Source organism: Cyclopterus lumpus, chromosome 7 (assembly GCF_009769545.1).
Source record: "Cyclopterus lumpus isolate fCycLum1 chromosome 7, fCycLum1.pri, whole genome shotgun sequence".
NCBI lineage: Eukaryota > Metazoa > Chordata > Actinopteri > Perciformes > Cyclopteridae > Cyclopterus > Cyclopterus lumpus.
The window spans coordinates 11,696,574-11,723,657 of NC_046972.1; the positions used below are offsets into that span (position 1 = coordinate 11,696,574).

The 27,084-nt window shown below is 39.9% G+C and overlaps 2 protein-coding genes across 8 annotated transcripts; one reads left to right on the forward strand and one right to left on the reverse strand.

Annotated features, from left to right (window-relative positions):
• Positions 1-319: 319 nt before the first annotated feature.
• gnai3 (guanine nucleotide binding protein (G protein), alpha inhibiting activity polypeptide 3) lies at positions 320-25,419 on the reverse strand. 7 transcript variants are annotated; one of them, XR_004609677.1, is made up of 13 exons: positions 24,765-25,386; positions 19,591-19,633; positions 18,939-19,080; positions 18,687-18,844; positions 17,171-17,299; positions 16,417-16,546; positions 15,777-15,930; positions 14,785-14,992; positions 13,514-13,783; positions 9,909-10,053; positions 3,236-3,336; positions 1,540-1,753; positions 320-1,006 (listed from the first exon to the last, which is right to left on the reverse strand). XR_004609677.1 is itself a non-coding variant. In XM_034536164.1 (9 exons), exons 1-8 carry the CDS (start codon positions 24,880-24,882, stop codon positions 14,802-14,804), a joined length of 1,065 nt encoding a protein of 354 aa, XP_034392055.1. In that variant the 5' UTR covers positions 24,883-25,419; the 3' UTR covers positions 11,583-13,783; positions 14,785-14,801. The 7 variants fall into 7 exon arrangements, 1 of the variants encoding a protein (XP_034392055.1); XR_004609676.1 differs by adding an exon at positions 10,165-10,281 and having other exon boundaries at positions 1,540-3,336; XR_004609680.1 differs by having other exon boundaries at positions 1,540-3,336; positions 13,727-13,783.
• Positions 3,334-9,560, forward strand: gnat2 (guanine nucleotide binding protein (G protein), alpha transducing activity polypeptide 2). Its single transcript, XM_034536165.1, has 8 exons — positions 3,334-4,378; positions 7,166-7,208; positions 7,717-7,858; positions 7,998-8,155; positions 8,287-8,415; positions 8,515-8,644; positions 8,736-8,889; positions 9,370-9,560. Exons 1-8 carry the CDS (start codon positions 4,273-4,275, stop codon positions 9,558-9,560), a joined length of 1,053 nt encoding a protein of 350 aa, XP_034392056.1. The 5' UTR covers positions 3,334-4,272.
• Positions 25,420-27,084: the final 1,665 nt, after the last annotated feature.

Sequence of the window (27,084 nt, forward strand, 5' to 3'; positions counted from 1 at the left end):
AGCATGACTAAACGATCCTGGTTATTTCAATACACATATTGATACATCATTTCACTAGTTTTGTACCAAACAAGAGTTTTTTCTTCAGGAAGCTGTAAATTACCTTTCTCCCTGCTTGTTTTGGCAAACACAAATATTGACACTTTTGTCAAGCATTTTGTTTGAATAATAATAGAAAGGAACACCAATCCAGATAAATAGTTATAGTAAAATTCTTGCTTGGTTCAAACTAAACAAGTTGAGCAAGGACACAAAACATTTTCAGCTGCCATCTTTGTTTGGATTAGAAAACACAGTCACAATGTAGGAAACTGGGTTTTTAATGTGCAGCTGACAGAATATGTTTTTATCCAGATGGTCAAAACAGTTTGAAAGATTCTGGAAATACTTTCACATTTGTTGTTGAACGACCTTGTGAGTTACTCAAAGATTGACGGGTATTTATCTTTCTGAAAATCAGATGCGTAGCACACTGGGGCTCCAGGGAAACTAACTCATCATCAGCTGATCGCATGATACAAGATGTCTCACAAAAAGGACAATATTGATACAAGCTGTTGTACCAGTCTAATGTTGGTAAAAAGGAAGATCATGGTCAGTGAGCGTGAATAGGTCCAAATGAAAAAAAAATATTACTAAGAATACTCAAAATTGTCTCTTTTACTGTTTGAAAATGATGCGGGTTGATAAATATATATCCATGCATATACATACAGTATATATATGGGAGACTATAGAGAAGAAAAAAAAGAAAAAAGTTTGTCTCATCATTTTTAATTCTACAGAGTTAATGGTATAGCTATATTTTGTGTAAGAGGATTAACAGCGAGTATCACAACATCTTGCTTCAGTATGAGGTCTTCAAGCTTCCCCTTTGCGTCATCAGAGGGAGGACACTCATCTATTTTGCAGACTTGTCCAAAAGCATGTAGAGTAAAACCACATGAGCTCATCAATGGGACGGGATCTCCTGTAGTGAAGTCTGCCGAGGAATTATGAAGTAGCACTGTGGAAAGTAAAGAGGATCCTTTCTGCAACGTGATGTGTTGTAGTATGTTGCAAAAAGCACACACGTCCTACATGTTCAGTTTCCCTGCGCCCTCCACCCAAAAAGACGGTTGATCTGTGGCTCTGTGTGTAATCTCGTCAACAGATCAGAGACGGAGGGACTGAGCACAAAGCAGGGCTAGGCCATCCACCTCCTAATGAGATTGGCCACCATCACTAGATGTGCTATTGCGATTAGCCTCCTTGGAAGCATTCAGGGATTTAGACCCGAAACACCCTGCCGCAGGCAATTAGCACTACATACTTAGGCAGAATGACGTGAGTTTGATGCTCAGTATCTCAGCACAGAACTGGACCCCGACATTGTGCAAGGGAGACAGTATGAAAGAGAAAGTTGGGTTTCTTTTTTCATGCATTGATATGTCTAATATCTACACCTAAAAGAGTTGTTTTCATTTTTCTTTGGGCAGCTGTTAAAATTTGACAACAGATTCTGCAGTAAAATGATAAACAAATCTATTAATAACTTACTTAAAAACAGAAAACAAAGATGATCTTTTGAAGCCACTGTGAAACTCAATGGCTTCATTGTTTCTGTTTTCACCTCCATTAACATGTCACACGTTTTCTTCCTCAGAGATCCCAGTCTGTCAATCCTTTAGCTTCCCGCTGAGCCTGTTTGACCCTGACGTCACCGAACTGGTACTCGGACGGTCTGATCCCACTTCTCTTAAACCTGCTCCTCCTACAATAAACGTTCAGAGAAAGTTAGAAACACGTGGGAAAAATATGTGCAAAGTTTACAAAAAGGCTTTTTTTAATACAGTAATTCCTCCTAGTTCATTAGATTGCACTTGATAAACTAGAATAACTGCTGTGAGGTCACAGTGACCTTTGACCACCACATTTTAAATCAGTTCAACCTTGAGTCCAGGTGGTCGCTTGTACCATTTGAGTAATTCCCTCAAAGTGTTCCTGAAATAAACACACACATATTGTTTTTGCTTTCATTTCATACTGCACCTGCCTTTACAAAGTGAGTACTGTTGCATGCAGTATGCATTCAATTGGGACATACGACTTAGGCATAACAGTGCAGCTTGAACTTTGACCCTCTTGCTCACATATCAGCTGCGTAGAGGGTTGTGGATCAGAATGGCCAGGAACGCATGCTGCTTACATGCTGCAAAATGTGACCGGATGCAGTAGGACATCCGGCTATTTTTAGCATTCTGCCTTTTAAATGCTATGTATCGGGACACACTAAATATTTTTCTGGCGTAGTGTGGTAGTATGGGTATTTGATTGCACAGATGGTGTTTACGAGAATGGGTCTGACGGACGTACAGATGGACAGACAAACCAAAAACATTATGCTTTTGGCCACGGTTAAAAAGCTTTATGACGTCAAACAGCTGATGTCAAACAGCTGAAGCGTGATTAAAAACACTGCCCTACTGCTGATGTTGATCATTTTAGCCATAATCACCACGACACATTAAACACAAAAACATAGAAGACTGAAGACATCAATTCAACCAAGAATATATATTTTTATTTCAACATTCTTGTAGTCTCAAAACATAGTTTTTATCTCCAAATGTTGAAGACTTAAAGACTAAATGTAAATATTAAATTGCATGTTCCTGATTAATTTGCCAGTTTAAGCAGCAGTGTGTTAAAGAATATCCACACACAGACAAGAATCTACTGCAGATGTCTTTTGTTTGCAAAATCCAATTTTCTGCAAAAATCCCAAATCCAATAGAAAAATAGCATTGTCTTTTTGTTGAGGGAACACATTATGCTAACCTTTGGGGTTGCCTGTCATAAATACCTCATCCCTGCAGCACTCATTAGAGGCTACATTAAATGGGTTTTAAAGAGAACTTTCCCTTCAGTCGTAGCGGGACAGTCATGTAATCTCTACTGAACTGCGATGCTCCTTTCTCAAATACGAAGGTTTTAAACATTCAGCAACCACAACTGATTTATGCTTTGATCACACCTCTAAAATGCAATGTCAAAAGTATGTAAAGTAAAAGATAAATTAAAACGCTTCACTAAAAAGCATGGGACATTAAAGGTAATAAATTAAACCAAACAACATTTTGTGCTGGTTTTTGAAGTGATTTTCTGGGGAAAATATACATCAGCAATAGAGTATCTCAATGTAAGTCCTCTAACACGCGGGGCAGTAACAGCCCATAAGACCAGGCCCACTGACCTCCACCCATCATGACCACAGGAGATCAGCTGCTCCAATCCTGGAACAACAAGCTTAATGCACGTACATCCCACCGGCGGTCTTAAAAGTGTCTGCTCTGCCTGAAAGAAAACAGGAAAAATTTTCAGATAGTTTCAGTTATGTTGGACGTAACTTGGGAAACATATTTAGGTCATGTTATTGCCACACTAAACAGCAAATAGCAGTGTCAGTTGCTTTATTTAGCACTACCAACCCCACCTTGGATTTAAACGTCTTAACTATAAGACGTTTAGGAGAGGTTAATGCCTCCCTGCTTCCTCCACGTGACTGACGCTGAAGTCAAGAGTCCAACAAGAAACACAGCATGGATCAAATGTATGCACACTGACTGCAAAGCACACACTAATATATATTGATCCCAGTCAGACCTTTGCAGGTCTAAATGTTTCAAAATGGTTACCCATACAAATACGTATATATGAGGCTCTATGATGACAGGAAATACAGTTCACATTGTTTTCCTGATGTGTACACACCGTAGCTGTAGAATCAGTTATATAGAGAGTTATATAGTGTACTTTCTTCATACACACAATATACTCTATACTAGTGACACACATTTATGTAAATGGTCAAATCAAATCAATGACTGATGAGATCAATGACTTACTGAGCCAATGTATATGAGTAAGTTTATTTTTCTCTTTTTCTTTACATCATTCACTATTGCCCTTATTACGATAATTGGATAGGCTGGCCAATCAGGAAGAGGCATCTTCTAAGTCAGGGGTTTAAGCAGAGGGAATTAAAGGGAGGATCTCTGCTGGACAGAGCTGCTGAATTGAGTTGAACCTTGAGAGAGTCTCACTGATCACCTAATCGAAAGAGGCCAACAGAGCCAGGAAAGCTCAAGCACCTCCCTCCCAATCCGGCATCCGCTCGGAAATCGCCTTTCAGCTCGATTAGGGTTGCAACCAGATTCTCTGCTCGCCTGCTCACTGAGAACCGTCAAAATTTCCTACCTTGAGGATCTTGAGTTTGAGGAGGAAGAAAGCATGGGTGCGGGAGCAAGCGCCGAGGACAAAAAGTCCAAGGAGTTGGAAAAACAACTCCAAGAAGATGCTGATAAGGACTCTAAAACCGTCAAGCTATTACTGCTTGGTAAGTGGACTTGCAAGTTTTCCTTTTTGTCCCAGACTGGGGGTGATGCAAAGTGCTCAGACTGAAGGATGTTCACTTCAAAAGATTCAATACTTAACCAATTCTAATGTTGAACTTTCTTTCTCTGCTTGAACAAAATGTTCTGTCTGCAAAGGAGAACAGGAGTCTTGCAGTCAGCAGCTGTAACTGATCAATTAGAAAAGGCACAGGTATCAGACATGACTAAGTTGTGGGAAAGGTTTCAGGAGGAGTTATTTTATGTTACAGATTGTCAAATTCATAATAATGTCTTCATAAATTAATGATAATTCACTTTCAGTTTATTGGCCCATGTGCTTCATATTCTTGGATGTGAGCCATCTGAGGCGTGTTAAACTTCTCTGAGACAGCTGTTCACTGCTTAGTAAGAGATGTAATACATGGTATGCTCAGAGGATTGGTTTCTGGATTAAACTCTACATTAGTATATTAAAAAGAGGGGAGGGCTGTTTAATCTTGTGCAAAACTGAGAGGGAATTAGCAGGAGAAAAGTAGAGTAAGATCAGAGAGATACGTTTGCAGGTTGAGCAGCTAACGCAAAGATCTGAGATGAAATTCAACAAATCACTTTGTAGGATTTAGACACCAGATTTTAAGGTATCCTAAAAACTAAACATTAGTAACAAACGTTTCACATTAACTACGTATGCTTATACTTATAATATGAACACTGCAAAGACTTGAGCGCTTGGTCTGCTGTTTTTAAGTTGTGTTTTTACCATAATGGTAATTTTTTTAATTTTTTTAATTTTTAACCAATACATTTAATTTCCTCACATCTACAATTTAAGAATGTCTCAAATGACTTAGGACATTGGTGCTTAAAACAATCATAGCCTTTGGTCTAAATGGATCACAGGATCCGATTAGCTAACTGGTTTAGTGCAGATCCACTTGGTCAAGTCTTTGTTGATCCCTCAACTTGCACAGTATAAAATGTGTTTTATTGCCACCAACATTATAAATGATGAAAAGCTAGGATACCGCGTTAAACAAACATGCCACATTGCATTATTCTTTCAGAGAGTAACTTGTGTGTCTAAGAACACTATTCAAAGACTTCATATTTACTTCCTTCCGCAAAGATCTTCATTAAAAACATATACATTTGACAAAATAAACTAAATGTAGTTAGTTACTTGGAACTTCCAAAAGTGTTACGCTACTAGTCAGCCCCCTTTGAGTCTCTATGAAATCAGAGAAATTGAAATCTGAGAAAGAACAAGAAAAAAATCGGCACCCTTTCATTTAGTTAATGAACTAAAGGCCAGAGTTAATGTCACTGCAAAGCCTGAAGGCACATTCCCTAATGAACACAAGGTGAAAGAACGAGAGGAGAGGACAAAGGTGTTCTTAATTAAATCCTCACAGCTGATGTAAACCAGCCTTATACTGACACAGTGTCACCTTTAATACCTTTAATACCTGAATACAAGGACCATGTAAATGACTGCTAGTGGGGTAAACCCAATAGTTTCCCCTGAGAGGGTTGGATGAGGCCACACAAGTGTCTTTAAATGCTCGTACAGTAAGTGTGAGGACTCCGGTGAGAGCAGAGAGACGGCTTAGGTCGCTCTGTGATATGAGGCAGCTTACAGTGCTGCAGAGAGCCTGATCTGCCTGCAATCTTTTGCTAGCACATCCGACTGTGACTTGAATTGTACATAACTCCACAGTTCACATCATGCATCGATGTACAATGTATGCACGGGCTACATTTCACTACAAGTTTCAGTTTCAGTGCGATTTGCTTAAGTTTGGAGATGTGTGCCGACACACTGGAGCTTAGTGGCATTTGTTACAGAATGAGGTGCTCAATGTACAAAGATCTTCTGATAATCTGACATGAATTGCCTACAGAAGACCAATTTAGACTACATTACAGCTTAGCAAGACAAAAAAAGGCAAGAGCTTTGTTGCTGTGCTGCAAGGAGATTATGCTGTTCTCGTTCGCGGAGCCTTTAGCCAGTTTAGTGTCCTCTCTTAAACCATCACCAGGCATCACATGAAACTGGGAGCCAGAACACTTCCAACAACTTTATGATCGCCATAATTTCACAGACCTGCTGAAATGTCAAATAACTAAATCTGTCCTCTCCACTGCCTCCGACAACACTGTCTTGTCTGGCTTTTATCACCTTAAACGGCATTTTTCTCGACTGTAGCTGATTTGGTTTGTTACAAGCGGCACACATTTATTTGGCCTGTTTGCTCTGCCTAACGTGCATGTAATAGAGCATCTTTCTGGGCCTGTTTTATATCAATTGTGGGAATTTTGCATTATTATTTTATACCCGTTTACATTTGACATTTTTAAAGCAAACTTGTAACGGTCTACTTTTGATTGATGGTGACACATCTATTTGCATGCAGATAGACTCGGAAACTTTAATACACCAACGGTTATTTGTGAAACTGTTTATAATGGATTTTTTCATTGTTATGATTTCCAAAAAGATATATTAGCACGTATGGGTTTCTCTAGTATAACTCTTTGCATTGTACAAACCAAATGTTATTGAGTTGTGCTCCCATGTGATGAATGCAGATATCTGCAAACTTCAGAAAATCATCCTTAAACTAGCCAAACGATAGAAAGATAGCACTTTCATTTAAATTCACAGCATATTTGTCTATTCCGACCAGACTGCTTCTTTAAATGGCTTGCATCATCAAAGCACATTCATAGCTGTTTATGTGTGATCCGACTCAATGTGTGTTTTTGCTAATCTTTTTATTGTCTGACAGGTGCTGGTGAGTCAGGGAAAAGCACCATTGTAAAACAAATGAAGTAAGTATTAAAATAATTGATAATTTGTTTTTGTGTAATCCACAATCAATGAAAGGGTTTTCAATCTCATCGGTCAGGCGTACAGCCAAAGCTCCGTCATCTCTGACAGTGAAGCCTTTAAACAAAAGGTCAATAGGCGAACATCCGCTTAGTCTGATTTGTCAGCACTTGTTTTGTGCTGTGAGTTTTACTCTGGCAGTGACAGCTGAGCGAGTTCAGAAACACACCACAGGGTGGCGCTGTGAGTACAAGCTCCAGTGGATGTCCAGTAGGTGGTTTCTATATCGCAGGACTTTTTACCTGTGGACATCCAAACCAATGATATACTTGCAAGATTTTAGTAGTTCTATTAAAATAAGGTTTCCACAAATTACTTTTTCCATGCAATTATTCGAACCGTAACATTTGATATATTAGGGATATATAAATGACCAACCAGCTCAGCCTAGCAGATGATTAATGTTGCTCATGTTTGCCTATGTTACTACACACTTTCATCTGTGTTCAGGATTCTGCATCAAGGTGGTTACACAAAAGAGGAACAATTGGAGTTCAGAGCAGTCATCTTTGGCAACATCCTGCAGTCTACTCTGGCTATCATCAGAGGCATGGAGATATTGAGCATTGATTTTGGATCGGCCGCTACACAGGTCTCATATGACACTTAAAAGATGTACACCTGATTAACTTGCAGAGTTATTCATTTTCACTGACATAAAATCGTCCTCTGAAGTAGTTAAAGTCCTGTGCCGGTGCTGATGGATCTTTCCGTGTGCATTAAAACCACAGGAGAATGCACAGAAGCTGCAGAACTTGTCAGACTCCATTGAAGAAGGCACAATGCCTGCTGAGCTGTCTGATGTCATCATGAAGCTGTGGAAAGACTCTGGTGTGCAGGCCGGCTTCGACAGAGCTGCGGAGTACCAACTCAACGACTCTGCTGGCTAGTGAGTTCATGTATTAATCAAGTAAAGGGGTTGCATGTAAAACAAAAGAGGCAGCTGGCTTAATGTTGATGGATGAAGGTGATTTCGTATCTGAGGCCTGACTGCTGTACGATTTGTTCTGCCATTCTCAGCTACCTCAATGAAATGGACCGAATCAGCAAGCCAGAGTACCTCCCCACTGAGCAGGACGTGCTGCGATCTCGAGTCAAAACAACTGGTATCATTGAAGAACAGTTTTCCTGCAAAGAGTTGTACTTCAGGTGAGTCACAACACGGCCCTAAACATAAGTCTGTGACTCCACTGAGAGCACCGAGATAGCCGGGACTGACTTTTTGGTGACTTTCTGTGTGGTAAACAGGATGTTCGATGTGGGTGGCCAGAGGTCAGAGAGAAAGAAGTGGATCCATTGCTTCGAGGGTGTGACCTGCATCATCTTTTGCGGAGCTCTCAGTGCATACGACATGGTGCTGGTAGAGGACGATGAAGTGGTGAGTTGAGACTCTACTACCAGGCCGTAAAGCTAGAGACGGCGAACACGCCGGCTGGTAAACTTGACCTGTTTGTCTCTGACCTTTTCAGAACCGCATGCACGAGTCCCTCCATCTATTCAACAGTATCTGCAACCACCGATTCTTTGCACTGACCTCCATCGTGCTTTTCCTCAACAAGAAGGATCTCTTTGAAGAGAAGATCAAGAAAGTCCATCTGAGTATCTGCTTCCCAGACTACGATGGTAAGACTGATGCTGTTTCAATGGTTTGTGAGCCTGCTAAAAACGGTGCTACGGCAGGACAACATTTGTTGTAGCAGTGAGAATATCAGGCTCGATTAACAGGGAAATGGGGAGATTAAATCGGTCAGGAATGCAGTTCAAGTGGATCATAGTCTGCTGCCAACAAGTCATCCCTCAGCTTTGATTGAGACTGTAATGGGAGAATGTGTGATAAGCAAACCAATCGTTAATAATGATAGAGAAAGAATAAATTGATCAAGTAAGGAATCTTGAGATTGTAACTGCAAACAGTGAGAGCTTCAGTGTTGCTCTTTCACTTAAATTATGTGATGCAAGCAATAATATCAAAACTGATGTAATGTCAGTTGAGATGCAGAGTGGTTCATTTAAGGATCAGGGTGCTTTTGTTGTTTTTAAACAACAAAACTCGTGAATTCTCATGAATCCGCTCCCATGTTCACGTCCTTTCTTTCTCTTTAGGCTGCAACTCGTACGAAGATGCCGGCAACTACATCAAGTCGCAGTTCTTGGAACTGAATATGAAGAAGGGCGTGAAAGAAATCTACTGCCACCTGACCTGTGCCACAGACACAAGGAACGTTGAGATTGTGTTCAACGCTGTGACAGACATCATCATCAAAGAAAACCTTAAAAGTTGCGGTCTCTTCTAAGCAGCTCAAGAGTGAAAAGAGGTGCGCAGTGACCACATCGCATCCCTCCCAGGGACTAAGTTGATACAGAATAATAGGGTCCAGATGAGGCAGACCCCAGATGATTCAATTTAACTCTCGTACAGCGTACATATCAGGCAATCATGGGTTGCCAAGCAACAACTTCTGACCATGACTTGAACCAACTCAAACCACACAATTAAGCAACTATGCAACCTAATTATATAGCTATGAATGGAGCAAAATACAAACCTTTAAAAGACATAAGCAACCGATTTTACAAATGATTTAAGGGGATTTCCACTTATTTTTTTGTTTTTCTCTTCTTTGCAGAACTTCCTTTCCTACCTTGACCCCTCACGTATTGGCATTAACTGAGAAGTGTCCCGTTGGAGCACAGAAGATCGTGTTGGTTGTGTTCACGCCATCGCTTCCATGCCAAGTCCCGGTCCTTGACTGCTGGTAGCACACCACCATCTCCAATATTACATCCCTGCAACACAATGCACGCCCAGCTGGGTTGAAACAATCATCAAGTCACCATATTGTTGTTGTGGACATGCAGCTTTCTACAAGGTTTCCTAAAGTACAGTATTTGTCTCACACCAGACGCTGCTGGTTTGAAGGTATGAAGATGAAGTAGTTGCTCATCCGATCCTCGTCGCTTCCTTTTGACTAACGCTACTGTGTTGTGAGTCGTATTTATCATTAACACCAATCTCTGTAAAAAAAAATAATAAAACAATAAATTTGGGGGGGAATATTAATATTTTGAATAGCAACGTTCCAACCATGTTTGTTTTTTTGAGTACAGTAGTCTCTGTGGTCTTGATATTTAATTGTAAAAAGTTGCTGAGCAAATATCTCAGATATTCCCACTGCTTTCAGTATATCCAGATGACAAACTAAATTGTACTTGTATCTAATCTAAATAGTGTTAATGTATTCAATTCATTTAACAAGTTAATGTGATGAATAAATTTCAGAAGGTCAAACACGGTAGAGAAACTTTGTACATAAGAGTAGGTAATTCAATATATTTTGAAAGATAAATCTATGAGAGAGATTGAAACACTAGAGGGATGATACTTTATTATGAAAAGGGATTGAAAATCTACTGAGTTTGTCCTTTCTTATGAAATGTAGAGGCAAGAAATAAAGATGCATTAACATCACTCGTGTCCCTGTTTCTTTGCTGCAGAATCAAACTGTCAGTCACTGAATAATGTATCTGGATTTAGAGAAACAAAGCTGACGACACGGAAGGAACGCCTCAAGGGACAATGCCGCTGTTGTACAAGTTCCCTGTTGGGAAATGGCAGAGCATAGAAGCTCCTAACAATAAACATATTCAGAGAGAAAAAAAATAAAAGCAGGAATTAATCTAAACATTGAGATTTACTGGAAGATTGTGCTGGGACAGATTCATGGAATTTGATGGCAAGCAAGAACAAAACTGAGAGTGTAATCAGTGTGTGGACCTTAACTCAAGATTAGCCATTTGAGTGACCAGTAGAGCTTCTTTTGCTCCCACATTTATTGTTGCATGTTCTCAGCTTTGGTATTTTCCTTCCAACTCCAGTGTGAAGTAGTGCGTAATATGTTAGATCTGTCGAGCTTCTTCCCATTGTGGAAATGTCGTGTTGCCAGCACATGTGTGAAAAAAACAAAGTGTGCTATTTTGTTTCTAAGAGATTCGCCCGGCCGTTTCCCCAAAAACGCGAAAAACTGCGAAAAAATTGTCCCATTCACTTGAATGGGGTTTTGCCGTGAATAGGGCAAAAGAAAGACTCATCTTTGGGCCCATAGTGACTTGCCATACATATTTTAATGTAGAAAAATTATTTAATATATATAAAGAAAGAAAGAATGAAAAAAAAAAATATATATATATACACGTGTCTGTATTTATGTTTTTATGTTTTATGTTTAAGAAAAAGTAAATAGACTTAGTTTCTTTCTTATACATAAATACAGATCTATACATGTATGTACGTATGTATATATATATTCTTCTTTTTTTTCTTTCACGCATATATACACAAACTATGTACCTCAATAACTTCAATAACACATCTTATTACTGGTAATTCTGGCGTATATTGCAACGTCTTACAGCAGTAGCAGCGACACCATCAAAATGTCTTGCGTAATTTTCTAGTTATTATTTCCATCCGTCAGTCAAGATTTCAACTGTGAAACGATGCAGCATTACCCTTATAGGAAGAGGTGGACGTGTACTGCTGAGGCCTTTTAGCCGTAAATTACATTTTGAAACTCAAGCAACCACTTAAACAAAAAGTCTGCTGACATTCAATATTTGTCTTAGTCAACAGATCCCATGAAATCCAAAAACAACAATAAATATATGTAAATTATTGTCTGAAAAATATTGCTCCTAAAAATTGCTCTTGTAGTTTATTTTGATTCCATTTCACATACATTGTCCTGCATGAATACCAAACCAAACATGTATTAATACGCAGCTGAGAACAGTTTCCCAATAAGGTTTTACTCCTGTTTGAGTAACATTTGCTCAGAACTACCGTACTTTGCTGTTGTAGAAAATGTCTGAGAAAAAACTATACATGTGTGACTTTTCTTTAAAGATTGACATCTTCAGTAGGAACGAATGTGTTTGGGGCCGAGTACAAACAGCGTTAGGACGTCCGGAACGCTTGAGAGAAGGACAAACTCACTGTTTTAGTCTTTTTATGGGAGTTGTTGAGAAAAAGAAACATAGAATATCACCAGCTTCATCTTTTAAACTGGACCTGCACAAATTGAGGATTTGGGGCTCAACAAGTATGTAAAGAATCTGTCCCTTCACGCTCTCATGTTGACTTGAAGATTGAAAGCAGTTTGAGTATATGTTGCGATAATTCATGTCAGTAATACATTTCCATGTTATACTCCAGTGACAACATACAAGGTAGGACAATGAGGACATGTTGGAGAGTGTGCAGCCACTGCTCCAGCATACAGATGTGTTCTAAAAATAGTGTTTTCAATTTGCTTGACCTCCTTCCCTGCATGGTTCAGGTGAGACTAGGCCTCTACAAATCTGGACCAATGGGCAACATTTGATTGGTATTGCCTGTGGTAAGATTTTGGTTTAGTTTTTAAAATAGAAGGAAAGGAATACAACTTTGTGCCACCATTTAATGATGTTAAAATGAACCAATACAACTACAGCAAAGTACAGAAAGCTAGACTTAAACCTTCGGGAATGTTTTCTTCCTGAATTTCTCATTTGTATGAAGTGACTGATCTGATCCAAACGGGGCTCCACAACATGAGATCGCTGCAGCCAAAGAAAACAAATACAGCTTCTGCAGCTTTCAAACTTTCAAAACTTGTTACGTTTACGTTAACGTTTAATGTGTTTATATACATCTTCACTGATATCCATAGGATTAAAAAATACCTTGAAAAAAAGTATATTCTACATTGACCTCCACTGAGTGTATTATATTAGTCATATTCAAACTCCTTGACAAATTGATTTGCAGTGATGTGTCTCATGTATAAAAAATATTGTTGACTATGTTGTCTCGTTAATACCTCACTATGTATGCAGCCGTATTGCTACGGAGTTCATTACACTCTTTCTAATTAATCCCAGACCCAAAAGATTACGTTATATACATAAAAACTGCAAAAGAAATGTACACTTCTCCATACATAAGTTATTGCAATGCATTCACACATCCAAAAGTGGAAATACTAAATAACTGCAACTCAAAAATCAAAATATAACAAATATTCAATAAAAACCATGAGATGTAGACTACAGCTAGGAGAAGATGCAACAGAAATAAAAGTAAACAGAATTTACATATCCGCTGTGAAACTGTGAAATGCAGTGATGGATTTGATACACAGGCTGTTTTGGTCCTTGTACATATGACAGACAAACTATAAACGTGTCAGAGATGTCAGAGGGGCTTTACCTGCCAGCCCCTCGACTGATGCAGAGCTCTTAAATATGACAGGACTCCACAGCTCTCACAGTGATTGTTTCCCAACTCATCACTTTCTCCCAGTATGCCCTGCATCACAATACCTATTAAGACAAAAATAATCGTAGTATCAAGTGCCCCAATTGTGGAATTTAGGTCCTGCTTGCAGCGCGGCCATCAGCTTAGTCCTTAAGTAACACCTACTTTCCAATTTGCCCTCTGCAGACAAGACATACCAGTCCAGAAGTCCTTGGTCTGCTCCTGCAAGTTAAAGGGAAACAAATCATGCTAACATCATGTTAACATGCTTAAATGCACAACGTTTGCATGGTAACAGATGTGAAACATGTTAGGTTAGCCGATAAAATGTAGCATGCAAGCATTTTTTACATTCACACACAAGTATATCCTTCTTAACTTAGTGTGAGCAATCTATTTTGTTTGCTGTTTGTTTATGATCTCAATGATTCAAATATCAAGCAGATAAATAGTATGTACAGTATGTATGTATGTATGTATGTATATGTGTGCGTGTGTGTGTGTGTACAATATGTATGTATGTATGTGTGTATCCTCTCATGAATAGAGCGTTGAAGGGTTGATGTATTCCGGGTTTGGTTAGTTGAAAAAGCCAATCGGATTTTGCAATTGGATATTGGATTATAGATCAGAAATTAATCTCTGCATCAAACAAACGTTGATGACACTTCACAAATAAACACCCCTTTAGGAGTGAAGAGCAGAAATATAAAGCCAACGTTAGCCTATAAATGCACTGCACCATGGTCACGTTAGAATGAGTTTACACAACGAGGCTCGAAGGATGTACCCGTCGACGTGACGATCTATTGTAGTGTTGTAGCCACTTGGAAGCAACCGCATTTTTAAAGTCACGTAAAACCTTCAAAATTCAGGAGAGGGATATTTAATGACATTTTACATCGTAGAACAAAATGTGAACGTGTCTTCAGCTTGTGTGTTAACCACAGTGCAAAAAATATTAACTCATTTCCTTGTTTATAAATCATTTCTTCAGCACTCTATTTGAAACATGAAAACTCAGGTGATGAAGTATTCTGAGCCAAATTTCATTGCAATTCCTCCAATAGTTATGAAGCTATTCAACTCTGACAACATCACAGAAGAGAGTTGATTGTTGTCTCTAACATTTTTAAGTGTTGGCTTTGACCGCAACAACATGTTGCCACATCTCTGCAGCGTTGTGCCTAAGCTGTCCAGCGGGTGACAGTCAGGGTGCTGACCTGCATGGCCTGAAGCTTTAGTAGAGCCCGATCTCCCTCAGGTTGATCTTGATGATGACGTCAGTGACGGCGTCGAACACAAACTGCACATTCTTGGTGTCTGTGGCACAAGTGAAGTGGGTGTAGATCTCCTTGGTGTCCTTCCTCTTGTTTAAGTCTTCAAACTGGTACTGGATATAAGCTGCAGTCTCATCGTATGAGTTCCCACCTGCAGTTAAAAAGATAATTTAAAAAAAGAAGTTGGTTATAGTTTACATGGAGCAATCCTATATGATCTCTAGGAAACATGCATCTCCACACAATTTATCATTGTGGATTAAACACACTAAAGCAAAGCAAAGATGCAACTATCCGTGACCAGTTACAGCTGTGGTTTACTTCAACTGAACGTCTCATTTGTTATTCACTTATGATTAATATTTGTACAACATTTTTACTTTGGATTTGAGCTTATTTTTTGATCAAAGGTTTAAAGATTCATCAACAAAATATTTGAAATGCGAACAGGGTTACTTAATTATTAATGGTCTTTTTATTCTGCCACCGGCTGTTAAATTGGGACTATTTTGTAGAAACATCTTAAGTTAAGTGATGGTCACTTTTAAGAAGTACAACATTATGAAACCAGGAACACACTCAAGGTTTGCAGATCTATACACACTTAAAATGCTGGTATGGTGATGAAATTCACACGTGATGAAATAGGATAAATGTCATTAGCTCAAGCATTCACATAATAAATACACATTTTATATTCAATGCTTATTTAACACACACACTGCAACCTTACAATTTGTTTTGCTACAGCATCTAAATCCTACAGTATCCTCTAACAGAATGAGATTCATTGTACTTTATTCAGGGGAAGAACTCGGAAGCACAATCACACATTCACAGCAGGTTAATGCTCAGATACATCAGATAGAAATATAAAGATATGACCAATTTCACGTTAAAACTTCATAAATTGCAAATACACAGGTTTGTCTCACCGGGGTATTGTGGGTAGCAGATAGTAAGCGGACTCCTGCCTATCTTCTCTTCAAACAAGTCCTTCTTGTTGAGGAAGAGGATGATGGAGGTGAGCGTGAACCACTTGTTGTTGCAGATGGAGTCGAAGAGCTTCATGCTCTCATGCATCCGGTTCTGAGGAGAGCAGATACCCATAATAGGCCTTTTTCACAGACAAGACATTTTGACACAGGTGTAAATAATAAAATGAACGATAATTTAATTTCCTTTAGCTGCTTTGGTTTCAGGATCTTTGGGTGCGCTCCAAAACCTGTCTTAGTGCTGGCTAGTGCCAGTTGAGTCTGGGGTCTACTCCAATTTAAAAGGCACTTGTACCAAAACTCATGTACCAAGCAGATTGTAAACGGCACAGACTGATAAAAACATATTTTACATGGCTTTTAGTGGCAGGATCTTAATGGAAAGGTTACTGTTGTGTCTTTGTCAGCACTAGAAGCTATAAAAGCTGTTTCACTTTCATAACGTATGGGACATTTTAATAGAACCATCATTAATGCTATTAGAAACACCTATGCTTTTTTATTCTCATGATGTTCCTGTACTTACTAAAATGTTAAGATACAAGAAGTGAACCTAAACCACAGTGTATCCATCACCTACCATCTCCTCATCCTCAGCCAACACAAGGTCATAGTCACTGAGCGCCACGCAGAAAATGATAGATGTGACTCCCTCAAAACAATGGATCCACTTCTTCCTCTCCGAGCGCTGACCCCCGACATCGAACATCCTGGAGACACACACACACACACACGCACACACACACATGCACACACACACACACACACACGCACACACATAGACTGCATAAATACATGAATGTGCTTATTTTAATGCAGTTTCATCTGAGACCAGGTGTGTCAGTCAAAAAGAAATACTATTATTCAATATGATGAAGAAAGCATTATGACAACTTATAATAATAACCAGACAGCTTGGGGATAGCCAACATGGATATGGATACTACATTAAACAGGATGAAAAAAGGCAAGATACTGCACCTGCAACAAAATAAAATGCTTGTTTTTATTGTGACCCCCCATCACAAAGTGTATAAGAAGAGGTAAAGCTATCCAGTATTCATAAGAAAATATTATAAAAATAAAAACAAACACTAAAGACTGGAGAAAAGTCATAAAAAACAAATAGAACATTGCCCATTATAATGTAGTTTGATTGCTGCCCAGTGATAATGTCTCTACGAGGGTTGGCAAAGTTAATGCAGACATCTAAATGCTGACCGATACAGTAAACCAGCTCAGGCCCCGACTGCTTCATACATTATTTGTCTGGCACAAGCACCCCTCCTGAGACCAGGGCCCTTCACGAGCAGATAAATCACAGCTGTACTAACTTGAAGTAGAGATCTTTGAAGGTGAAGTGAGTTTCCACGATGCCAGTGGTCTTCACACGTGTACGTAGCACATCCTGCTGAGTCGGCACGTAGCTCGGCTGACAGATCCTGTCCAAGTCATTCAGGTAACTGAGAGACAGAAAACGAGTCTATGAAGACAATCCCAGAGAAAATACACACACCATAGTCCAAATGTACTGAAGCAGTAACTGCAGTATAGGCAGCTCCCAAAATGTGCCTCATAAAAACAGATGTGTGTCTTTTCTTTTTTACATCATGTGGTAAAATCAGTTCATCAAAGTCTCCTTAATAAAAAAAAGACAACATAATGCAAAGAGACAACATATTTTTAGGACACTTACGCCTGGTAGAGTGGGGAGGTTTGCTCTGCAGACAAACATCTAAGGACTCCACAGAATGATACTAAATATGGGCTCATATTTTAGTGCATGATAAACACTGGATCCTTGTGGGTTGAGTAAAAACAGACTAACTCCACTGGTTCCTCTTGTCTCGCAGTGTGGACAAAGTGTACCATGACAGTTTGGCTGTTTTCAAAACAAAGAAAGCGTCCTTGAGCTGCTTTTCTTTCGGGAGAGTGTGATATAAATGCTACAGAATCAGGAAACCATGCTTCATCCATGTCGACAAGACTGGACTATATATAGCTCAAAGCACTTTGTTTTCACTGAACTTCATCAGACTGTTGTATCCAGTGCTTGACTCACATAACCATTTGGAACCATTTTGTCAAATGAAGTAATACATGAACAGCTGCAAGTTGACAGAAACTTTACCCTTTGTCAGTTTCTCCTTCATGTTATTCCTTTTTCAGGAATTCCATCAACAAGCTGACACAAGACCGTGAAGAACAAGATGCATCTTGCCCCCATTTTTGCTTTAGAGGGAATCTAGTCTGACTCAAACTTGTTCGCTTTCTAGAAGCAAACAAGATCACAAGGTTTGTATCAGTTTCATACTCGGAAGATGACGGATGATGCAATTTCAAACTTCCCTGTAAACCGTTGAAGCAGTTTCATTTCCATCTGGAATTTTCAGAAAATGTAAATAAGTTGAGTAATATTGAGTAAGAGTTGATGGGAGTTGATTTGGAATCAAATACAGCTTCAATTGAATGTTATTTTCATTATCAATGAATCTGCATTGCACTTTCTCGATTAGTTATTTGGTCTTTAAAATGTCAGATAGTAAAGAACTGTAATTTCCTAAGGCACAGTCTGTAATGTCATCAAATGTCAAACTGTCAAAAATCTAAGAATATTCAGTTTATTATCACAAAAGATAAAGTAAAGAGCCAATCCTCACAACAGAGGAGATGTCGAATATTTTTCTGTCGATTGACTAACTGACAAACAAATAGTTTCATTAAGCCATTTTTTGCATATTTTCTTTCCTTGAATCCCATTGAATTCATCTGTGAATTGACTCATGTGATATGCTTGCTGCTGGCTCTGTGTCGTGGGTCTGTATGTAGAGAAGTGAATGGAGTCCTCACTAAGCAGCGGAGTCGTTGAGCTGATACTCTCGTGATCGATCGAAGCACGCCTGAACTCCAGCATCGCTCCAAAGCCTCTGAATCACACCAGTCAGCTCCGCCGATAACACCCCTTCCTCCGCCGAGCTCGCCAGGACAAACAGCTGGCGGGCATCGTCCTGGCAATAACGACAATAATTGCTGTCATTGTCGTGAATAAGGATGTGGCTCTTTAAAAAGCAGTTTAATACAGACTGGATGACGTTAACTTACCGCGCGCGCAGCATCCCCAAAATCTATCTTTAACCGGCCCATCGCCCTGATGATGGCCATAATGGACTGGATGCTGTTGCTGTACACCACCACTTTGTACTGCTTGCACTCCTCTTCTGAGTAGCCATCTTCATGAATGATTCTGACACAGTAACAAATCCAAAGAGATTATGAGAGTCCAGATACAGTATATATACCTGACCGTGTGAACAATGGCTTTACCAAATGTGGGACGAATGACAGATTTAAAAAAATCTCATGCAACACTGTGATTAGTGCTGGAATTTGAGCTTCGATGAGCATGTGGCGTGCCTAATGTGGGAACTGGGGGAGTCTATTCAGGACCTGCCAGGCTACAGCGGGCCACTGGGGCCATTGTTTAACATGTTATTCAAAAGGTTGCTTCCTACACTGCCTAAGCCGAGTGAAATGATGGTGCCACTTTACTACCCTAGTATTTCCACAAAGATGAGCCCCGTTTGTAACGACAGCTCTCCCCGTGTTATTAAACTCTGACAACAAGGCCTACAGCTGAAAGTGGGAGTGAGGAACTGTTTCTCCTCAACGTAATGCAACAATAGCGCCAACGTTTCTTACAGGATGAAGTTTGACATGATGTCATGTGCAGTGTTATCAGGAAGCGGTAACTTACTTCATCTGCTTTACTATTGTGCTTTTCCCAGATTCCCCAGCACCTGAAAAAGAGGCACAGTGGTGAGATGAGAGCAGCCAAAACACCTCCATATAATATCTGACATATTCAGAACCCTCTCATATGGACGTCGGATCAAACCAGTTTCTCACTCGGGATGAACTTAATCTGACCTAATTTATTCACATATCACCCACTGTGCAATATGTTTGTGTCCAAACAACCGGGGGAAAGGCAGCCTTGTGATAACCTTTAATGGCAGCCTGAGGCAATGTACAGTATATGGTTATGAAGTGTCACATGGAGGAATTGGATGCTCACTGCTCACCATAAAATGTCTACACCACAGCCTGCGGTGTAAGAGGTGCAGAAACACAGTGAGGATAATGGGAAAGAATGAGTAGTGTGAAGAACTTGGGAACCTCTTTGGGAAGCTTTCACAATATTGTCCTTCTGTGAACTGATGACTGGCCCAGCTGATATCAAAGCCTCCATTACAATGAAGGCCAGAGGAATAATGAGAAGTGGGTAAATCCTTTCACACAAGGAACCTTTACAGTAATTCTACAACAATCGGCCAAACAGGAAACAGTTAACATGCTTCTGGCTGAGCCAGTGTTTTTCCACTGGAGAGACAATACCAGATATCATGCTGTTCTGGGCGTTCAAGAGCAGAGGGGCCATTAGAACAACACATATGATTAAAAGTCTGTTTGCAATCTAAAAAAAACATCATCACAACATGCAGAGTTGACAACCGGCACAGAATGTTTCCTTATTGATGAGAAAGATTATTCTTTGCGTCATCTCCTATTCCCCTTTAACTGAATGTCTTTAATGATGATGGATCGAATCAATTTAATTCCTAATCTTGTCCTTCTGTGAACAGAGGTCTCATCCATGTTGATGTTGTCACTCCAACATCAACATGGATGAGATCTCTGTTTTTGTTGGAATCATAAAGGAACAATTATTTTCATAATCAATTTATCTGCATACTAATTTATATTGTCTATGAAATCCTGCACGGAAACACCTGACAAACCCCAACCTGTTGTTTTTACACTTCTGTTCTTGTATAAATTCCACAAAGCAGATATGAAGTGTTGATTAGTGAGCTTTAGAGTTGCCACTCGGCAGATGTTGCTACCTTTGCCGGGCTAGCTGTTCCCCCTTGTTTCTAGTCTCTATGCTTCTGGCTCCAGTATCATAATTACTGCTGCAAAACCATAGTTGGCCTATGGGAAAATCTGGAAGCATGATTAATTGGCCGCGCGAATATCGCCCTCCAAACAGACTGATGGTACAAATACACAACCATGTCAAGCTAAGATTTGAACCCAGGTGTCTGTGGAGGCGACCCGGTGCTTTGCCTCTGTGCCATCCATTGACTCATGTTTTTTTCTTAGCTGAAAACATGTGTGCACATGAAACATTAGATGTCAAACTCACCCAACCAGTGAGAAATGATTTCTATAAACATCTGGGGTGAGTTTACACTGGCGAGCCTTCTTTTGCTTCATAAAACCACAATAATGATCAGCAACCGCAGGAAGAAGAAGTTTTCAGGCACTGGATTTTGAAAGACAAATACCTGCTTCTTTTTCAAAGCAGCCAGGGACAACTCTGAATGTGTGACATTTTATAAATAAGAATATACATTGTCTTAATACTGTTGCAGTGGCAAGACACGTTCCCACTGCCAGTTAAGAATCCTTAGCAGATTCATTTAGTCAAGGAGGCTTACAGTAGAGTAATATGTTCAGATGGCCGGCCAACAAGAATTAAATCCACAAATTCTTTGGTTAAGCTGTCACCAGCAAAGAGATTTACGCCCGCTCACACAGGCGGGGAGGGGAGGACAAATTCTGTTGATCCCTTTCCTCAGTTCTGTCAGTCACCAATTCTCTCATTCATGCCATTTTTTGGCTGATCATCAACCATGGCTTCCTGCCAGTTCACAAACCAACTTTAAACAGACATTTACTGAGTTTTTTTACCCATGCGGGAGTCCCAACCGGGCCTCATTCAACAAGAATCTGAAATGCTGATTTTCTTTTTATGAATTACTGTTCGTGGTCAAATGGGAGACCATTTTCATCAGAAGAGTACAGTGGTTCTCCAGCTATGTGGTTTGGTACAAAGAGCAGCAGCCAAACTCCTCTTTGTTTTTTCCTAATACTCTCTTGTTCCAGCACAGACAGGGAGTGGAGGGCACAGCCAGGAAAATAGCTTCCCCCTCCATTCTGTGGTCAGAGCCTAAATGTTTTATCCTGCATTGTAATGTTGCACCATCAAACGTATCAACCTGAAGTTAAATATGTTCAATAAATTGAGATTATGTGATCTTAGGTTTCACTTTTGTCAACAAAACAGTGGAAACACTGGAGATTTGCAAAGCATGAAAATCGTGTTGATCTTGACCTGTCGAGGGTTCACCTACTGTAATGAATGACACAAATCAGTTAAGTAATTTCAAATCTTAATAAAATGTATAACATGGCACTTTTTGTCCTGATTTTCTGAATTGCTGTGACTTGTTGAGATGCAGCCGTTTGTGGGCTTAATATGCCCTTATGTCATATTGCCTTCAGAGCACCCACCTGCATGAATAAATGTCATGATGATGACTAATGTAATAGCTGCAGCTATTCTCAGAATCATCCATTTAATCAAATACTTTGCCCTTTTACTTGGCCCATTTATTCTGGTATGTTAATGTGAGCTCAAGTTACAGGGAAAATGAAAACACTTGAGTGAGGACTAAACGTACAAAAAGGTTTTGGTCAGTTTCTTAAAACCACAGCAACATTTCAGGAGAAAAACGCAAATGTCTCAACCAAATGCTCAAAAGCGTTGCATCACAATTGCATCAGTAAAATCTGCTAGCACTGCACATTATTTACAGTGCAAAACATTATGGATGCAACATATAGCTGAAACGTTTGAACCTTTTATTACTTCAGTGTAGTTTCAGCTGGTACGTGGGTAAGAAGTTACAATCTCATTTTAATTTTACAATGAACCATTCCACTTAAGTGCTCACAGGTAGCTTTAGCTAAAGTGCTCTCGTCAATATCTTTATATTATAAGTAACTTCTGTCATTTTCACCCGATTGTACTATGTTTTTGTATTTTTTTTTTTAATCGATCCAGTATTGAGAGATTACGCTGCAGATTGTAGATACTGATGTGCAATGTCGACAGCAGCACCACAGCGCTCTGAAACCCATTATTTCCAGTGGCTTGCACCTCGCCGGCTTTTCCCAGCGTAAAGCAAACTGCGTCCTGTGTGTGAGGCGCTTAATCGCACTCTCAGCATCCACGCACAGCCACGAAGAGTGCGTGTTTTTGCCACTGACAGGCTCAGATTGTAATTATGTCTGACAACAAGTATGTTAGGACTGCAGGGAAATAAATGTTTGCCTTTCGACCCTGAAGGGCGTGTAGTGATGAACTTGCAGAGATTTACCACCAAACCCTGCAGTTCCCCTCAGCTCGACAGAGCGTCTTTGTATATTTCAGCTCTGTTTTAGTTTTACGGCCCACAAATGCACTGCTTAGGTTCACTTACATTGTTCTCATCAGAGTCATTTCTCGCTGCAGCAGGCAGTTGTTTTTACTGAAAAAGCTTGAAAACCTCGGCTGTACACTACCACCGGACACAGTTAGTGACTAGCAGAAGAATATATTGGCTAACGAATGGAGAACAAAACAGAGCAATAAGAGTGAATATTGAATTCCAAATTACAGGTCTACTCTTTGTTGGAAACATAACTGTTTAACAGTTTTTTGTGTCAGCACACCAAAGTCGGGAACTTTCAAATGCCACACATTGATAACTGCTGTGTCGGCATAAAAAGTGTGACAGAAAACTTGCTTTCCACTCAAAGATAAACACAGCTGTCTCTCGAGCAGCAGCTTCTCTGATGGGGTGGAAATGTTTCACCACACGAAACGCTGCCCACAAAAGGGTCAAAACCTGTGATGAGAGGTCAAAAGTAGACATCGCTTTAGGTCAAAGGGTCAGAAACTAAATGACTGCCATCGAAAACTAGCACAGGACAGAAGTCCCTACCAGAGGGCAGATACATGTTGAGTGCTGCTGGACTCGAGGCATTTAGGTTCTCTGGCACATCTGTGCAGTCCACACCCACAGTATCAGTACCACCAAGTTTGAGTCTGCAATAAATACCAGCAGGTAGTGCAGTTACAATAGTCACTGGTCAGTACAGGCAACAATTGTTCCAGTGAGACAACCTGAAGTTCACTGTAACAGTCCACTGATTTATATAATGGCAAATAGAGCCACGTTGATTTAATCCATTCGTCGATCAATAGAAAATGATTTGGCCAGTTCCAGCTTCTTTATTGTGAGGGTTTGATGCTTCTTCTACGTCTAAATATGATGGTCACCAAATGATTTTGATCTTTGAACTGTTGTTCGCACAATTAAGAAATATTAAGACATCCACCTGGGCTTTGGGAAATTTATATTTTCTGACATTGTGTGTGTTATTAACATAAGCTATTCAGAATCGTCAGCTGCAGCCTTAAAACTCAGTACAAGCTATGTAGAGATACAGCAACAAAGAGCAAGTTATAGTAAGTATATGGTTGATACTTCTCACATTAAACATATGATAATCTGTCATTATGGGAGAAATCTGTCTCGGAAATTGTTTAGTTCGCTGAGGCACCAACATGATGTGGAACAATTAAATTAAGTAAAGCTGCTCCAGCATATCTATACTGACCAGCTCCAATACAGATACAAGCCTCCACTTCGTGCTTGTAGGACTTCCAGTCTCACCAGGGTCAGCATTTCCATGCAGCTGTAGACTTTTGTTTATACACTGAAGTTAAACAGGCCTGGGTGAGTTACAACGTGCTTTGTGACAAGTGACAACACTTAGTCAACAAATAGTGTCCTCTGAGCACTTTTCAACAATTCACAACTGATAGAAAAGTTCAGAGGCAGCACAGGACGTGTGCTTTCCCCTTTTCCCACGAACATCTGGTTTACTCAATTCTGTCAGTGGAGACATGATGAGCCACAGCTGCATGAAACCAACTGAAGGAGTCCTAAACCAAACCCTGCAGTGTAAAAGTGAGAAGTACACACACGCTCATGCCGGTTAAACTGATTTCACGGATCAAAACGCAGTTCCTACCAAGCAGAAGCAGTTTCACTTCTCTGGAGGACTTCTCCCGGTCGTCCCGCAGGTTTTTGTCAATCATTTTACTCCTCTCCACCGCGGCTTTGTCCTCGGCGCTGATCGTGCAGCCCATTTTTCCCTCTCACGCGACTTCTTTAGTTTCGGATTGTGGTTTCAGCAGCTCATGAGTTGAAGAAGGTAAACGCCGTCAAACGAGCCCAGTGCGAACTGAAGTGTCCCAGCACAGCAGTAGCGGAGAGAGAGAGAGAGAGAGAGAGAGGGAGAGAGAGGGAGAGAGAGAGAGAGAGAGAGAGAGAGGGGGGAAAGGCGTTGGCACCAGAGGCTCGTCGGTCCAACTGAGGCCACAGTCTGATGCTGAGTTTACTCTGCTTCAGTACACACACTCTGGAGTCTGTACAGGTGATCAACTGCAGGATTTTAATTGAAAAAAAACTCTCCCAAAAGATAATAATGTCGATCCAAATCATCCGAAGTTTACAGTCTACTCTCACAGGCACGTACAAACTATAAAATAACTCATCAAAAATACTTTAAGTAGAAACTAATCAAAAACTAGCAATAACAATCTACAGGTTTTCCCCTCAAAACTGTTGCTGCTGCGCAGTCGCGCGTTCATCCAGCTGATCCAGCTGCAAACCAAGAAAAGGGCACTGAAAATGCAATCGATGCAACCCAAGGGGCTGATGGGAAATGTAGTCGCTTCTAAAATGCCGGATACGTGAATTCTGCTTGTGTCGCCTAAATATTCGGACATGATCCTCAAAAGCTGTCTCTCAGTGACACTCTGATGTAGTTTGAATAGTTTCAATAACACACATGTGCAGGGTTTCTCTGCAGTCTACACCCCTTTACAGTCAGGAGGTTTGCGTGGTGTAAGAGCGCCCCCAGTGGATGTACAGCTGCACTGCAGGTGGAGATTTGATCGATCAAGTGCTCAAACAGACTCAAACGATACACTTTTCCGGTCAAGAGGTCAGGTTCAGTTTCAATCTTTTGTAATCATTTTAATCCTCTTTTGATCCCGGTCGTCTTACTACAAACTCGATCTGTATTGGATTTCAGTAGCAACTTCGAGTCGATTCTCTTAATGCAAACATGCACGTGGGTTTCATGTTGTATCCCACACTGCTCTGAATGTCAGCGCGTGACCTCGTCCTCAAGTTAAAAGGTTTGTAACGCGCATTTCATTTGAGATCATGTAACTGTTGCAGGAGCCTTGTTCTCTTCACACTGGCTTTAATGTCATTGTATTTTCACTGCATGCATCGTTTTTTACACATCAGTCATGTTGACATATTATAGTCTTCGGTGTACAGTTGGTGCAGCTTTCTGGTTGACCATGCAGCCACCACTCCCTAATTAATGTGTCCATTATACAGGGTGTATACATTGTAACTATTGGCATTATAAATATTGAATGAATAATTTACTAAAGCTTCTTACATAATTTAAAAACCATTAATACGCACACATTTTAGGCTAACGAAAATCATATTTACTGACTGGACCAGATGACCACTAAGGATCCTAAGGATTCAAATCTATTTACCAACAATGTATGAATAAAAAAATGTACTACCAGCATTTATGAATACATTATCTAAAAATTGAAAGGATTGACAGCAACAAAAGGGAATTTGCTCAACCCCAAATGTGTTCTTCTTAATGGCATGTAACTTACATATAAAGATTTCATGACATTATTTATTAACCATTATTAAAGCCATTAGTTATAAAGTATAAACTTTATTTCAAGAAAGTTACAAATGTTATTTAAAAGTTGCTATGTGAATAGTGACTGGCTCATTAACTCAAAGTCTAGTAAATCACTTTATACCCACTAAAGAGTAAGTCTTTATTTATTACTTTATGTCTTTACGTGTAGAAATAATCTCTTTTCTCTTGCCTCTTGTCTCTTTGCAGCTTGTCTATTGCCTCTTTGTCTCTTGTCTCTTTTCCTCTTGTTTCTGTCTCATTTCTCTTGTCTCTTGTCTCTTGTCTTTTGTCTCTTGTATTTTGTCTTGTGTCTCTTGTGTCTGTCTTTTGTCCCTTTGGCTCTTGCATCTTGTCTCTTGTCTCGTCATGTCTTTCGTCTCCTCCTGACAAACAAACCCATCAGCAGGTTACCAAGGCAACAGCTGATTTCAGAGGAGTCAGGATTTAAGGAAGTAAGTGAGAAATTCATGTGTTTAAGTAAATCTCAGATCCTGTGAGGGATCGTTCTCTCACAGATGGGCAGGTTTTCTTGCTCTGGGAGCCTCAAATCCCTCTCAGAGGATCCCAGCTCTTTGTTTAGGCGTATATATAAGAAACG

Bases quoted from the DNA above. Each gene is read 5' to 3' on its own strand.
- gnat2 (XM_034536165.1), top strand. From the start codon at position 4,273: ATGGGTGCGGGAGCAAGCGCCGAGGACAAAAAGTCCAAGGAGTTGGAA. The intron at 8,156-8,286 runs GTGAGTTCATGT...TGCCATTCTCAG, and splicing joins CTCAACGACTCTGCTGGCTA to CTACCTCAATGAAATGGACC. The intron at 8,645-8,735 runs GTGAGTTGAGAC...TGACCTTTTCAG, and splicing joins TGGTAGAGGACGATGAAGTG to AACCGCATGCACGAGTCCCT.
- gnai3 (XM_034536164.1), bottom strand. From the start codon at position 24,882: ATGGGCTGCACGATCAGCGCCGAGGACAAAGCCGCGGTGGAGAGGAGT. The intron at 16,547-17,170 runs GTTAGTACAGCT...GTGTGTCTCCAG, and splicing joins TTCAAAGATCTCTACTTCAA to GATGTTCGATGTCGGGGGTC. The intron at 14,993-15,776 runs GTGAGACAAACC...TTTTAACTGCAG, and splicing joins CTGCTACCCACAATACCCCG to GTGGGAACTCATACGATGAG.